Source organism: Salarias fasciatus, chromosome 9 (assembly GCF_902148845.1).
Source record: "Salarias fasciatus chromosome 9, fSalaFa1.1, whole genome shotgun sequence".
NCBI lineage: Eukaryota > Metazoa > Chordata > Actinopteri > Blenniiformes > Blenniidae > Salarias > Salarias fasciatus.
Window position 1 is genome coordinate 7,029,459 of NC_043753.1, and position 15,126 is coordinate 7,044,584.

Here is a 15,126-nt window from a genome sequence, read left to right on the forward strand (position 1 = left end):
ATTAAAGAAAGGATCAATGGCTCCTACACATTGAATTGGTGAAGAAATTGCTAGGTAACAATTTAGTTGTCCGATATGTGAAATATTTCATAAAATGCCCTGACTGATGGGGAACGCCAATGATGAACATCTTATTTGTGTCTGGAGTTCAGCCCCTCAGTGGATTTTCACATTCTCAACAGGTGGATCACAGCTCAGGTATCCAGAACCGCTTTGAACCCAAAACCTAAAACAAAGTCCCTTGTTGGACATTTCAGCGTGAGAAATTGTGAGCTGTGTGAGAGAGTTTATCTGATCAAATGCGTGAGTGTCATGGCCAGTGTGTGAGAGGCGGCAGTCAGGCTGCTAAAAACAAACAGAGGAAGTTGGTTAGTTTGTTTCACAGTGACTGAAGTCTCATGGTTTTCTGAAGTGACTGTTTTTCAACCTGTGGAGCTGAATTGTGATGATTGAACTGTCATGACAGCCCTCCAACATCTTCATCTGACAGTGAAGTCAGACGAGACTTTACAATAACTCAGCAACACCCAATGCATTATGGGACGTTACATTTGAGGTTGATTTCCAATGTTTTCATGCTAAAGTCAAAGAGATGTGAAGCACTGAGCTGCATAAATGAGTCACTCACACCCCAATGAGCTGGAGATGCCACAGAAAGCTAACTTCCCCTTTTGACACCAAATCAGGAAGAAGTGAGACTTCTAGAAGCAGGAACTCTGTTTCTGTTCACATTGTAACGAGTTCCTGGAGAGATTTGAGACTTTAACTGCAGCGGATCAGCTGGAATACACACAGTTGGTGAGAAACCTTTTAACAGTCGACACTTTGACTTGAGATGTTTGTTGAAATGTATCATGTGGATTTTGAATGATTATGTGAAGAATTTAGGCTGTATTGTCAGCATTTTGCTCTTGAAGTTGGCGTAAGAATGTCTATAAGATTCAACATAGAAATGAATCCAATGTTATTTTGAATAAAGAAGATGAGCAAAGCAATGCTTCAGATCTGAATTTACAGTAGATGTTTGAGCTCCGGAGTCTCAGATATGAACAGTTTGAAGCAAAGACAATTGTTTATTGAAAGAACAGTACTGGACGTCTTACTTTTTCCTCTGTCTTTAACATGTCCACTGTGTGAATGTGCAGCTTACAGTCAACATGTTTCTTCTTCTGAGTGTTTTCTTCCTCCCAGGTGAGCTCTCTGTTGATATTATGCTTCTTTAATATATTTGAAGGTTTAAAATAAATGATTCAGATTGTAAATTGAGTTCACCAATTGTTTGGTTTCCAGCTGTTTTGGTTCATTGTGCCGATCCAGAAGAATATCTCCTCATCACTGCACCAAAGAGTCTGGAAGCAGTGAATGGATCCTGTTTGATTATCCCGTGCAGCTTTGAAGCTCTTGATAAAGAAAAGTTTAATAACTCAAGAAAAATAGTTGCACTGTGGATTAAAGATGAATCAAATTTTGAGGATCATCCAGAAAGAATAGTTTTTAACAGCAGTGATGCAGTTAACTACCCTAATATCAGCATCATCGGAGACCTGAAAGAAAGAAACTGCACCACCAAGTTTAATAGATTACCTTTAAATGACACAACGTTTTACTTTAGAATTGAGAATGAATCATTCAAGGCCACAGCTGCTTTTGATCCTGTTGAAATTAAACTGAAAGGTAAGACTGATGCATTTATGAACTTTTCAATGATAAAATGTCACATTTAAGATGTAAATTTGACTCCATGATGTTTTGAATCAGTTGATTTTATCATTGCTGAAGACGGTGGTTTTGTTGTGGAAGGGGTGTCCTGCAAAGACAGGAAACTGTCTGCACTGCTGTATTTAACATAAAACTCAGTATTCAGCCTAAAACAACCTGGAAACTATTGTAGTTATTGACTGAAAACTCAGTTCACAGCTTTCTCTAAATTTATTTAAAGTTAAAAGTTGTTTTTATGATTGATATATTAATCTGGAGTCTCATACAATTTCATCAGTTACTAGAAGAACTTGTCCAACCTGTCATATGTTGTATTTTTACGTGTAAAAATGTGTGTTTAATGTGAAACTGCAGGTTCTCCTCCGAGGCCCAGATTAGAAGACTCAGGTGGTCTGAAGGACCTGAAGGAGAAGGAGTCTGTCACGATAACCTGCTCAGCTCTCACTCCCTGTCCACACTCCCCTCCTCAACTCACCTGGAGTCTCCAACAAGACGCTCACAGCCAAACTGAGCAAAACACAGACGGAACCTTCAGCACTACAATCCAGAAGACCATCACTCTGTCAGACACACATGATGGATTGAAGATCAGCTGCTCTGCTGTGTATCCTGTTGATGGAGGAGAAGCTGTGAAAACACCTGTGGCAGAGTTAACTCTCAGTGTTTCATGTGAGTGATCCTGTCAGCTCATCACAGTTCAGATGTTTCTGATGAATCAAGTTAATCTGAGTCTTGATTTTTCCCTCAGATGCTCCTAAAGACACGACAGCCCCATCAGGTAGGTGGGTCAACCTGTGGTTCCTTCCTCTGGTTCCTCCTGGACTGAGGGTTTGGTCATCTCTGAGTTGATACTCTGTGGCTCCCTCAGGTTTAGCAGAGTACCAGGTGCCTGCGTTTCCTGGTTCAGAGCCTGTTTGCCTCATTTACCAGCAGTGGTTTTGCTACAAGTCGCTTCACATCACGTACCAGTCGAACCCAGAAGAGAAACCCTTCTGATAATTTTAATAGGGAACTGTTTCTGGTTCAGGAAGAGGTTTCGATCTCTCTTTTTCAGAACTATGACTAAAAGGAAAATCTCCTCCTCACCCCCCTCAGTCTTTTCCTGCTGATAGAGCAGAATCGATTTCAACACGAGAAGACAATCAGTCATGTAATAATGTTCATCTTAGTATGATTTTCTTTTTGCTCCAAACAGGAAGCCTTGGTCCTTTGGTGATCTCCATTTCAGTGAGCATCGGCTTTGTGTTCATCTGCCTGGTTTTCTCTGTCTGGTCAGTACCTTGAACTAAAACATCTGACAGCAGCAGCTGTTATTAATACTGGTTTGACCTCAGTCTGGATTCTTCTCACTTCATGGAGATTTTCACTTTCCTGATTCTTTCAGGTGGTTTAAGAGGCGTCGACGCCCACAACAGACTCAGGTCGGTACATTTCACCATGCGTGGTTCGACTGTACTCTTTACTGGACAAAGATTATATGAAGCAGATCAGTCAGCCAAAACATTATTACCAGTTGGATAATATCCCTGTTTTGCTGCTAAAGCTGCTCTGACCTGTTGAGTGATGATCTCCAACAGATCATCTTAGGCTGTGATGTGTCGTCTGGCTCTAAGGCCCTGTTTACATGATGTATTTCTATTTTTCACCCTACTTTACAAGAAGCATCTCCCACTGTTTATGTATATCAAGCAATTGGAGTATAATTCAATTCATTCTTTTCCAATTCATTCTGCTTCATTATTCCTCATCAGACTGGTTGACAGTGAACAGAAGCTGTTATTCAGCACTGACCTGGACGATCTCGTTCACCCCAGTTTCCATTCATTCACTGTTTCAACAGGCTCAAACAGCAGAGGAGTTTTCCAGCTACTTGGCGGCAGACGAAGCAGAGAGGGACGTCAGCGGCGACGAAGGCCTTCAATACGAACACGTCAGCTTCTCAAAGCGGAGAGATGAAGCTGTGACCGTGTCAGCTCAGGACACCAGACAGCAGGAAGAGACCGTGTACACACAGGTCAAAGTTCACAAGCCAGAAAGCCACTCAAGTCAGGTTGCTGATGTGCCCGAGGATCTCTACGCTAAAGTCAAGAAAAAATGAGTTTCTTCAACCTCCACATCCTGCAGATCAAATCCAAAAGAGCTAACCACTGCTCCACCGTGCCTCAACACACTTTAGTTATATCTGTCAAGTTCTTATTTTTATCATTTTTTTCCCCGTTTGTAAATCGTGTTTGCTTTTCTGCATAATTTGATCTTCTATTTGTGTTGAGAAACACTGTAAAACAAATAAGTATTGCTATTCTTTATATTTGCAACATATGCACTGGAAAATCTGTAACATTAAATTGCAGTGATGGCAAATTTTAAGAATCAGATCCTAACATTTTCCAATGATTGTAAATTAAATAGAACAAAATAAAAATGAAATATTTCACTTAAAGTCTGATAAACATGAAGAATGTGGAACATTTACGAATGATGTTCAATTATGGGGAAGAAGTGAAACATCTGACTAACTGGTTGTCCATTTGTTTTTGTAAAGTTTCTGTAAAAATGAAAAAGTCAAAAAAAGTTTCTGCAATTGAATCCATTTATTCATTGCACCATAATAAAAACCTTTGGCAAACACCTTCTAAAAAATACCTAATAATCTCAGTCGCATTTCATTATTGGTCCAGAATCTCACATAGTGTGCGTGTAAACATCACTGGGAATCATACAGTTTAATCACAAACATTACAAAAGTGGCTGAATTAAATCTGCATAGTCGTCCACAAACTTCTCGGTCACCGACTGACCTTCTGCTAAAAGTCTTCATGTGGTAAAATAAAAAAAAAAAAAAGAAGCTTGGATTGAAACAAAAACGGGGTGTTTGTGAATTGAAAATAAGATAAAATGTATTTACTCAGTGAGATTAAGTCTTCGGCCTGTAAACACAAGCAGCTTGAACACTGTTTTGTTAAAAGGCACCACGAGGTAGCCGTGTTGGCCCCCACCCCCTCCCTCCACCCGTCTTAGTGTCAAGTAATGAAGATGTGCACTTGTTTTTTTTTTTCTTTCAAGAGTTTTCTCCTCAAACAGAGAAAAAAGGCACAAGAGGACATGAACTGGTGTTTAAATAAAGCTGATTAAAGCACCGTGCGGCGTGTTTCTGTAGCTGCTGTCGTGTTTTAGTCCCTCAACGTGAAAACTAAAGATGAGAGTTAGACGTTTCTCTGCACGGTGAAGCTTCCGGACGCTTCTCTGACGTAGTTACACCCGACCCAGACCAGCAGCGGCTCAGTTCGTCCCCCTCCGTCGCTGCGGGGTTCTACTGGTGCACTCTGTCCTCCAGCGCCTTCAGCTCCGCCTCGATCTGCGCCGGCAGGTCGGCGCCGACCTGCTGGGTGAAGTAGGCCCTCAGCTCCTTGGTTTCGTTCTGCCAGAAGGCCGTGGGCACGTCGAACAGGGCGCCCATGTCCACCTTGCCCCCCAGGCCCTCGGTGTTGATGGCGCCGTCCACCGGCAGCCAGCCGATCACGCTCTTGGCGGCGGCCTCGTCGTCCCGCTCCCGGCCGCAGCGCCTGAAGATCCACTCCAGCACGCGGGCGTTCTCCCCGAAGCCGGGCCACAGGAAGGAGCCGCTCGCCGGGTCCTTCCGGAACCAGTTGACGTGGAAGATCTTGGGGAGCTGGGTCGGGGCCTTCCGGCTCTGCATGCTGAGCCAGTGGGCCAGGTAGTCGCCGAAGTTGTAACCGAAGAAGGGCCGCATGGCGAAGGGGTCGTGCATGATGGTCTTCCCTGCAGGGACCAGGCGTCAGCGCTGGAGTTACCGACTGAGATCTAAAACTGCCTTCTCAAAGGCTCACTCTCGGGTACAGACCTTTGTGCTCTGCAGCTGCTGTGGCTTCGGATCTCATGGCGGCTCCCACGAACACTCCGTGCTGCCAGCTGAAAGACTCGTAGACCAGCGGGACTCCTGAAACATCAACGAAAGTTCCCCGTTTTAACTGTTCACTTCGAGTTATCCGAGTACAAACCTCACTATTTGTCATTATCATCATCCCAAAAATCTAATACTTAAAAACCTTTAAACCATTGAACTCGGACGCCTCTCTGAGCAGACGAGGCCGTGACACTGACCTTCGGGTCTCCTGCCTCCGAAGATGATGGCGTCGATGGGAACGCCCTGCTCGCTCTCCCACAGCGGGTCGATGATGGGGCACTGGGCGGCCGGGGCGCAGAAGCGGGAGTTGGGGTGGGCGCAGGGGGTGGAGCTGCCTGTGAGCACAGAGGGAACCTGATGTAATAGGAGGCGGACGCCACCGGGTGGCAGCAGAAACACTGGAACTGCAAACTCAGGCCGCCGTCAAACATTTTCCACTGCTGTGGAGTTTATTTGATCTTTTCATCCTTAAGTCAAAACATGCGAAGAAACTGTATTAATCAACTTTTATAAACTCTACATGTCACGGAAAATCCACTCAGAATGATGTGAAAGCTGGAGCTGTGCGTATCGCTGCTCCCTTCATTTATTCCTGTGTAAATATATCTGTCAATACCTCCTACAATATTCTCATTAGTCTTGTTTGAACAGTGGATTTTTTTATATACCTTTATTTGATGAATAATATGAAGACACTGCAGATTCCAATTATACTTTATATCAAAAAATGATTCAATATTTCAGCCACGTTAAACTGTATATAAAGTTACTTGTGCATTTCTACATATATATGTATGCATTTCTAGATAGGTGTGTACATGAGATACTTATTTACTTGCTGTATATTATGTAAATTCATATAAAGCTAGATTTATGTATTTTCAGACAGATCTGAGATTACATCTGTTTGTTCCTTCATTTTCTTGGAGTATTGCACAGTAATTACTGTTATTACGACTAAATATTGTATATTTGAATGGATATATATTGCACTATTTCCCGCATGGGATCAATAGAGTCTATCGTTTTATGTGAGGATATCAAACATGTGAAGTGACGTTTCCGCCTCTTCACTGAATCTCCACCAGGCGGCAGCAGCAGGGACTGGGACTGGAACCAGACCCAGAGACGTACCAGGCTGCCAGGTCTTCCCGTGCCAGTCGGTGAGCGTGACGCCGGCGGGCGGGGGGTCCAGTCCCTCCCACCACACGCCCCCGTCGCTGGTCTCCCCCACGTTGGTGAAGACGGTGTTCCTGGCGATGGTGGACATGGCGTAGGGGTTGGTCTTGTCGGAGGTGCCCGGCGCCACGCCGAAGAAGCCGTTCTCTGGGTTGATGGCCCGGAGTTTCCCTGCAGGGAGAGAGACGGACTGCGCTCGGAATCGTTCTCCTCTCCGCAAGATCGACTCCGACCTCTGACCTCCGCCTGCCCCTCTGCTCACCCTGACTGTCGAACTTCATCCAGGCGATGTCGTCGCCAACACACTCCACCTTCCAGCCGGGCAGCGCCGGCTTCATCATGGCCAGGTTGGTTTTCCCGCAGGCGCTGGGGAAGGCAGCCGCCACGTACCGCTTCACCCCCTGAGGGTTGGTGATCCCCAGGATCTGAGAGGCGGAGAGGGAACGAGAGCAGACGCCTGAAACGCTACGAAGACCTGGGCCTCAATTCTGGACTTTAAATTTTTCACGCTTTGAAACAACAGGAAGTGATAGATCACGTGTTGGACCTGTCAATACTACGAAGTACTCTAAAAATATTTATCTTTCATGTAAATTTAACCGCAATATTTGTGCAGGTTTGCAATTTCACTATTTCTCCAAAGTCTGAATTTCTTCCCTGAGTTCCAGTTTTCATCAATTCCTGCAATATTTTGGAAAGAAAATCACCTTAAAATGTATCACAATATTTGAGGAAATGAGTCATTAAATCATGTTTTGTTTTTTTTTACCAATGGAATAAATTACAAATATGTTATTAGAAATTACAACATGTAGTTTGAATCCCTGATCATTTAGCATTAACAATGTTTCTACTTTTGTTAAATGTTGGGAATAAATGTCATTTAAAGGCATTTTGTCCTGCTGAAAGTTATTAACGTAGACTGAACCTAAAGTGAAGGAAAATGTGGAAATAGCCTGTATATGATTGACGCCGGTCAGCACTGAGAACTTGGTTCTGAGCTGGATTTTTAACCCGTTTATTCCCAGGAGCTCACCAGCATGTGCTCGGCCAGCCAGCCCTCATCCTTGGCGATGCGGGAGGCGATGCGCAGGGCGAAGCACTTCTTCCCCAGCAGAGAGTTTCCTCCGTAGCCGCTGCCGAAGGACAGGATCTGCCTGGAGTCCGGCAGGTGAGTGATCAGGACCTTTTCCGGGTTGCAGGGCCACGAGTTGACCAGAGGACCTGAAGGGTGAAAGAAAACCAACTTAAACCAACAAGAGCACAGAATGTGAACACAGGCTGACTCGGGATTTCTTTTTTTAAGGTACTTTTTAGAGGTAAAGGTCGTCCTAAAGTGTGCTGGCAGCGGACAAACTCCTCTCCTTCGGCCAGTTTGTTCAGAACCGGGGTTCCCATCCGGGTCATGATGCCCATGCTGGCCACGACGTACGGCGAGTCCGTCACCTGCAAGAGGAGGACGGGCAACAACCTTCATCATGGACAATCAGCCAACAACAGAAAACAGCAATGAACAAAACTTTGTTTCCAAGAATACATTCCTTCATTTATGTATTATTGCAATAATCTTACTTTAAATGGCACTTAAGGTCATAATTTATTACATTATTGTCAAATGCTGTTAGGATAATGAATTTATTGCATTTAAAAAGGCTAAAAATACTGTATAATTAGCTTTATTAAGCATGATATGGTTAAAATTATTGCATTACAGCCTCAATGACTATTAAAATAGCCTCAATCATTAAATTATTGACTTTGATCACAATTAAAATTACCCTAATTATGATAGTATAAGTTTTATTGCAGATAACATGATTAAAATTGTTACATTATTGGCTTTACTGCCATCGAAATGTAATAAATTACTACATTAGCTTTCTTGGATTTCAAATTGCCAAAAATATTACATTGTTGTTTTCAAAACATAAAATACTTGAAATTATTACATTAATTTCTTTATTACATAACATGTTATTTATTCCTGAACATACATCAGTTACAATCATGAAAATGCTCCATAATGTAGATTCTATTGGGTATAAAACTGCTGTAAACCTGGTAATCGTCGACAGTTTATTCAGATAAATGACCAATCATGTAGTCGTGTTGGATCGAGGAGAAGAAACGCTACCTGGACGCCGTATTTAGACAGCGTTGATCCGACTGGACCCATACTGAAGGGGATCACATACATGGTCCGGCCTGCGGAGACGACACGGGGCGGAGGCCGTTAAACACTGAGGAACCGCTCAAAAAACAGGAATGAAACACCTGCGGGTTCAACACTTCTGGTGAAGTGAAAGAAAAAGAAATGCTGGGGTCGAGGATGTTTGACCTTCAGAAGGAAAACATGTTTGACAGTTCTGTGAACTCAACTCAACTTCATTCAGGAATTCAGAACATGCTGCAGCTCATACATTAATAAACTCAATCCAGAAATGTTGGCGTAATTATTAATTCTAAGCGTTCTCGTAGCAAAACACACCACTGTATGATGGTTGTGAGGATGAAGAAAAAAATGAATAAATGTGAGAGACTGTGTGTCTTTAAGGGGTTTATCTTCTGTAATGTTGCTGAAAGGGTGCAGGTGAAGTAGGACCTCTTTAGAGTGAAAGCTGTAAAACATTAAATATCCACTGACATGGACAAACTGTGTCGCTACCTGTTTTCCATGAAAGCACAGACCTGCCATGGAGCCGGGGAATCGCTCCCGTCGGGCCTCCTGCCAGTCCGACTCACTCATCCAGTTCCCCAGCTGGCTCTTGGCCCCCCCGGCGGGGATGGGGATGGTGTCTCTCTGTTTCTTGGTCACGATCACGGTCTTGCTCTCCACCCGGGCCACGTCCTTCGGGTCCGTCCGAGCCAACCAGCTTCCGAGCAAAAAGACATCGAGGCCCCGTTTCGGTTTCACTCGGATTAAAAACGGTGATTTGATTTGGGGAAAGCGGTGAATCCTCACCAGTTGTCATATTTGGGGAGTCTCTTCACCATGCCGTCCTTCTCCAGGCCGGCCAGGATGTTGGCCGTCTCCTCCGGCGTGCCCGTCACCACGTGCACCTTGCTGGGTTTGCACTCGTCCGCCGCTCCCTTCACGAAGTCTGCCACCGCCGGGGGCAGCGAGGGGATGGAGGCCAGCGAGCGGACGCCAGCGGCTGCCCCGACGCCCCCCTGCCTGAAACAGACGAGGAAAGAAGGCATTCAAAAAAATATCGGCTTTGTTTGAGTCGTCGCCATGCATCTCCGGCATTCCTCCTACGAGCTGTTTGGAAGTGACGCGATGAACGTCAGACCAACAAACAAACCAGATGCACCTCCGTTCATTCCTGCACAGAGAATATTTGTTCTGGACAGACCTGCCATGCAAGGTCGATCGCAGGCATGCAATATGTACCCGACGGTAAAGAACACGCGGCGGAGCGTTCCTCAATCAGTGGAGGGATTTAAACTGGCAAAACCCACAAGACTGAATTCTGAATAACTCACCTGAGATCAGAGTTTTATCAAATAGAAAAATGTATACATTTTGTGGGGTTTAGACGTCGGGTGCTCGCTCCTGGGTGACAGTCAGCGCCTCAAACTGACTCCTAAATGCATAAAGGGGGGCCTGCCGGGGGGGTCCCGGCTATTCTTTGTTGGCTGTACAATATTCACAAACACAAGCCAGCTGCATGTGTGTATGCATGTGCATCTGCTGCATGCGCTCAACAATGGCACATACAAAGTGGGGGCAGGGGGGGGGGGGGGGGGGGGGCTTTGTGTTCTGCATGTGGGGACCGTGCATGACCTCGGGTTTACCTCCAAACAGACAACAAATTGTACGGATTTCTTTCAGAAGCAGGAAAATGCATGCATGCACACACACACACACACACACACACTGCAACTGCAGCGTGCAGACACACACGAACGCAGCGCCGCCGTGCAAAGGGCGCGAGCAGCGAGCATGTTAAGGAGTTCAAAACGAGAGGGCGAGATAACATGTAACCGGACGGCGAGGGGGCAAAGAGCTGGGAGCAGAGTTCAAACTCCCCATGCGGCGTACCTGCTCCCAGTTTAACTATTAATGACGGAGCAAACAGCCAGAAGACGAGAGCCTCGCATGCTGCGAGTTCTGCACGTCGCACCTGCAGCATGGGATTTTCTGTGCAGTTTCCATGTTCTTCAGTATTTCTGATGTGGTGACTTGAACTTGCTTGTCGGTCTGAAGATGAGTGTTTCTTTGGACTGTCCTTCACTCACACTCAGCTTGGATCCAAGGCCTCATTTTCATGATGTTTCATGTGAAAATGCATCGTTTCAGCATTTTCTTTTCAGAAAAGTTGTGCGTTCAAGCGAAAGCGCTTTAAAAACGATGTCTGTTTGCAGGGACATGTCAAACACTGAAAGCGATGTAGTGAGCATGCCGGGCCACAGGGCGGTGCTGTCGGCTGTTCTTAGAACCGTTATTGTCTGCAGAAGAACTAATTTCAACAGTCGAGCAGCAGCTTTTCAGACAAGTTGTAATTTCCTCGGTTTCCATGGAAACGGAGTCGGCACGTTTTCGTTGGCTCTGAGCATCATCGTCACGCAAACAGACAAAACTCAACATTCGTTAAGGTTGAGGTTGTTGGAGCGAGCAATACGAAAGAAAGTGTTTCAACCAATTCCAGTGGATCATGACTCGGCAATGAACTGAAAGAGGTCAACACAGCCCCGTCAGAATGACCTTTGGCCCCTCAAAACACCCGCAAACTGGAGAAACACCATGATATTAGACCTGGGGCGTCAAACTCATTTTAGCTCAGGGGCCACGTCTATGTAAAAGTTTGTTTTCGCAAAATGTTTCATAATTCCTCCAAAAATGTCAACCATCTCGACATAAAGCTCAGTTTACAGAAACGTTCAGCTGCCAAATTCAGTGAAATGTCCAGAAAGTTTGTCCTATAGCGGCTGGATGATGCATGTTTTTAACAATGGAGCTAACGCTATGCGTTCAAAGTCGATGATTTTGTTGCAATTCTGACAATGTTGGAGGTAATTTCCTGGATCAGGCTGGAGCTCGTCACGGGCCTCGTGCTTTATACACACACACTTTAAATCAAGGGCCTGGTGTCGGGCATGCCTCTAATTACATAATCGCTGGTGTGCTGCTGCACATCGTCTCCATCGTGACCGGGATTAGCAGAGAAGATGAGCAGGACTGGATCAGATAATTAATTAACAGGCACAGGGGAGCTTGTTAAACGTTGCTTTCCTTCTGCAGAACGAGTGAGAGATTAGCAGCTCTGTTGTTTCTTATCGGCGCTGGAGAAGCCGAGGCGTTTGATGACCTTTGCTCTTAATTTTTCCCCTGCAGTCATCCATCCCTTCACAGCGTTATCTCTGCCTCCTGACGCCCCCACCCCCCCATTCGCCGCCAGCAGGCTGCGACTTGTTCCATGCGGCAGGAGCCAGAAGAGGGGACGAGTCCACGAAATGGGTCGAAGCTGGACGGCTTTTCCCCCCAAACACACCTCCGGACCGGCGAGCCAATCCTCGGCCACCACAGGCCGACACGCCTACACCTTCCCCTCACCCCCAAACCCCCCCACCCAAGGGATCCTGGTCCACAGCCCCTTCGGGGGCAGTCTGCTCATGGAACGAGCTGCAGAAAACATGCACACATGCTTCATACATGATCCAGGCTCAAGGAACACAAAGTTCTCTGAGGAAATCCAAAAAAAGAAAAACGCACACTCTCTGGACATCCTGTGAAACTCTCAGCCATCAAGCGTCAAATACAAACAGAATGAACTGTGAGTCTCAAACACAGCATGATCCTCACACACACACACACACACACACACACACACACACACTCACACACACTCACACACACTCACACACACTCACATGCATCCTTAATGCCTGAAAGAAAAGCACAAACGCACACATAATAGTGGTGCTCACTTTGGCTGCAGTCATGTGGCCTCGGCTCAAAGCCTGGAGGGTGAGAGCAGAAACGGAGAGCAGGAAGATGACCCCCCCCTTTAAAAATACTATCACTCTGATGACGAAGTTAATTCATAAAGATATGAAGAAATTCTTGCAGTGTGACTCCAGACAGGAGCCGGAGATCAAGTCCAACGGGTTTCCGCTGACAGACCGGGAAGCTTCCACAATTTCAGCAAACAGCGATTAAACACCAGCAAACAGTCAACGTGTCAGCTGTCAAACAAAACCTTTAATGTGAGCTTACATCACTTTGAAAGTGTTGGCAGTGCTGTAAGAGACAAAGGGCGTTCTGAAAGTCGAGAGAATCCCTTTTATGAGCATTTATAGGCATTGTCCTGAAGTAAAATCACTTTATAATGAGCCTATTTCATCCTAAACACATGTTTAAAGCACACTAAGAGTAAAATTATATAAAAAAAGAAGCAACTGATCTGCATCTGCACAAACTTTTATGGAACTTTGTGTAAAAAATAAAGCTGTTTTCTTGACCAAAAGGTCAAACATGAGGAGCATGTTCACTGTCAATGTAACGTGGATCACTGTCATCATCCCTGTGTTTAATATATAAATAAAATGCACTGCGTATTTTTTGGACTTGTTTTATGTCTGTGATCCATGAAATCATCTGGTTCCAGAATAAAAAGGAAAGTAATATGAATAGATACCCATTCAAATACATTCATGCTTCTCTACACTAAACCCAATGAAAGATGCTTTATAGGATTATTCTTTGTCCTTCAAAGTTGTTTTTAACTTTAGACTATAAAATCAGCTTCTAAATGAATAGATATTTTATTTTCTCCTTAATTCAGGTAGAAATAAAAACCTAAAGTATTGTTAAAAATGATAAATATCCCTGCTGTGAGCATTTAAAATGAAAGAAAACGCCACCGTCACTCACCTTCGGATGACTCCCAGTAAAAGGCACGACATGTTGGGAGGAAAATAAGTTAAAAGTAGTTAAAAAAAAAAAAAAGTGGGTTTAAATAAAAAGAGTCAGCTGAAGGAAGGGTGAAGGCTGCGGAGGGGAAGAGAAGAGCCGCTGCTACAGCTGATCCGGGCTCATATCTGTGAGGGGACCTTGCACTTTGCTCGGAGAGGACATCCACACAGGAACAGAGGAAAAAAAAAAGGAAAAGAAAGTAAAGACCGGTGGCCGGTAGACCTGGATGATAAAGAACCTCCCGCAGGTCACCTCTCGGTGCGCGCTGGGTCCATGCTGTCTGCTTTTCGCCGCTGGATGATGCAAGTTTTTCAGCGTTTCCTGCGGCGCGCGCCCGGCGCGCACAGCCGCTCCCGGAACTGGAAGAGACGCACGGAAACTGAGGCGCAGGGGCAGAAAGCAGAGGTTTCAGATTACACGAGCGGAGGGACACGCTTAATTTGCATCAATTCTATTTCTTTCTTTCTTTCTTTTACTGTTTTAAACTTTAAATTCCATGTTTTTCGTTTGGAACTGGAAAAGACGCACGGAAACAGGAGAGCAGAAAGCAAAGTTTCACCTTACATAACAAGAAGAAAAGACTCATAACTGCCTTTAATCTGCATTAATCCAACTCCTTTCTTTCTTTTGGTACTGTTTCAAACTTTGAAATCCATTTATTGTTCTATTGGAACTGTCAGAGACGCACGGGAACAGAGTGTGAGGCGGAAAGGAAAACTTTCAGATTTTTCAGATTACATAACGACAATAAAAGTCAATCTGCTGTTAATCTGCATGAATCCACCTTCTGCTTTATTGTCTTATTTAAAACTTGAAATTCCACCTACTATTCTGTCAGAAATTAAAAAGATGCTTGGAAAAAAGAGTGAAGAGAGACGGAGGGGCATAAATCAAACACTTCAGATTACATAACAGGAAATAAGCACTTAAAGTGCTTTAATTCTCTAAAGGCTCTAAATATGATCAACAGAGAGGGAGTGAAAATGAGGCAATCCAAATCAAACGCACCTGTTTACCTTCTGGGTTTCCACGTGACCCGAAGCAGCCAATGGCTGAGTTGCAGGAAGGGGTCAACAGGGTCTTCTTTTCTTTTCTTTTTTTCAGTTGGGGTCAACAGGGTCAGGCCCAGGGACATGTGGAGCAGATAGATGAAGGGTAAAGTCTGGGTGTTCCCCATAGGGTTTTTTTTTTTTTTTTTTTTTTTAAACAAATAAGATAAAAGAGATCTCCTTTAAAATGACCCACTGATTTTAATCTCTTTCTGAAAAGACTGAAGGTAGAAATAAATGTAATCTGTACATTTTGTGGCGTTCTCAGGGAAAAAACACTGACTCACTTTTATTTTTGATCATATGAACTTTAAGGAATAGACTGTCAAGTTAAA

The 15,126-nt window shown here is 44.6% G+C and overlaps 2 protein-coding genes across 2 annotated transcripts; one reads left to right on the plus strand and one right to left on the minus strand.

The window, feature by feature from the left end:
- The first annotated feature begins 706 nt into the window (after positions 1-706).
- LOC115393945 (B-cell receptor CD22-like) lies at positions 707-4,316 on the plus strand. Its single transcript, XM_030099056.1, has 8 exons — positions 707-798; positions 1,146-1,191; positions 1,291-1,674; positions 2,074-2,388; positions 2,468-2,497; positions 2,915-2,990; positions 3,104-3,140; positions 3,560-4,316. Exons 2-8 carry the CDS (start codon positions 1,158-1,160, stop codon positions 3,815-3,817), a joined length of 1,134 nt encoding a protein of 377 aa, XP_029954916.1. The 5' UTR covers positions 707-798; positions 1,146-1,157; the 3' UTR covers positions 3,818-4,316.
- A 58-nt stretch (positions 4,317-4,374) lies between these two features.
- pck2 (phosphoenolpyruvate carboxykinase 2 (mitochondrial)) lies at positions 4,375-14,073 on the minus strand. Its single transcript, XM_030099034.1, has 11 exons — positions 13,701-14,073; positions 9,786-9,998; positions 9,512-9,696; positions 8,958-9,028; positions 8,134-8,269; positions 7,860-8,047; positions 7,086-7,248; positions 6,779-6,994; positions 5,842-5,979; positions 5,582-5,677; positions 4,375-5,499 (listed from the first exon to the last, which is right to left on the minus strand). Exons 1-11 carry the CDS (start codon positions 13,730-13,732, stop codon positions 5,030-5,032), a joined length of 1,908 nt encoding a protein of 635 aa, XP_029954894.1. The 5' UTR covers positions 13,733-14,073; the 3' UTR covers positions 4,375-5,029.
- Positions 14,074-15,126: the final 1,053 nt, after the last annotated feature.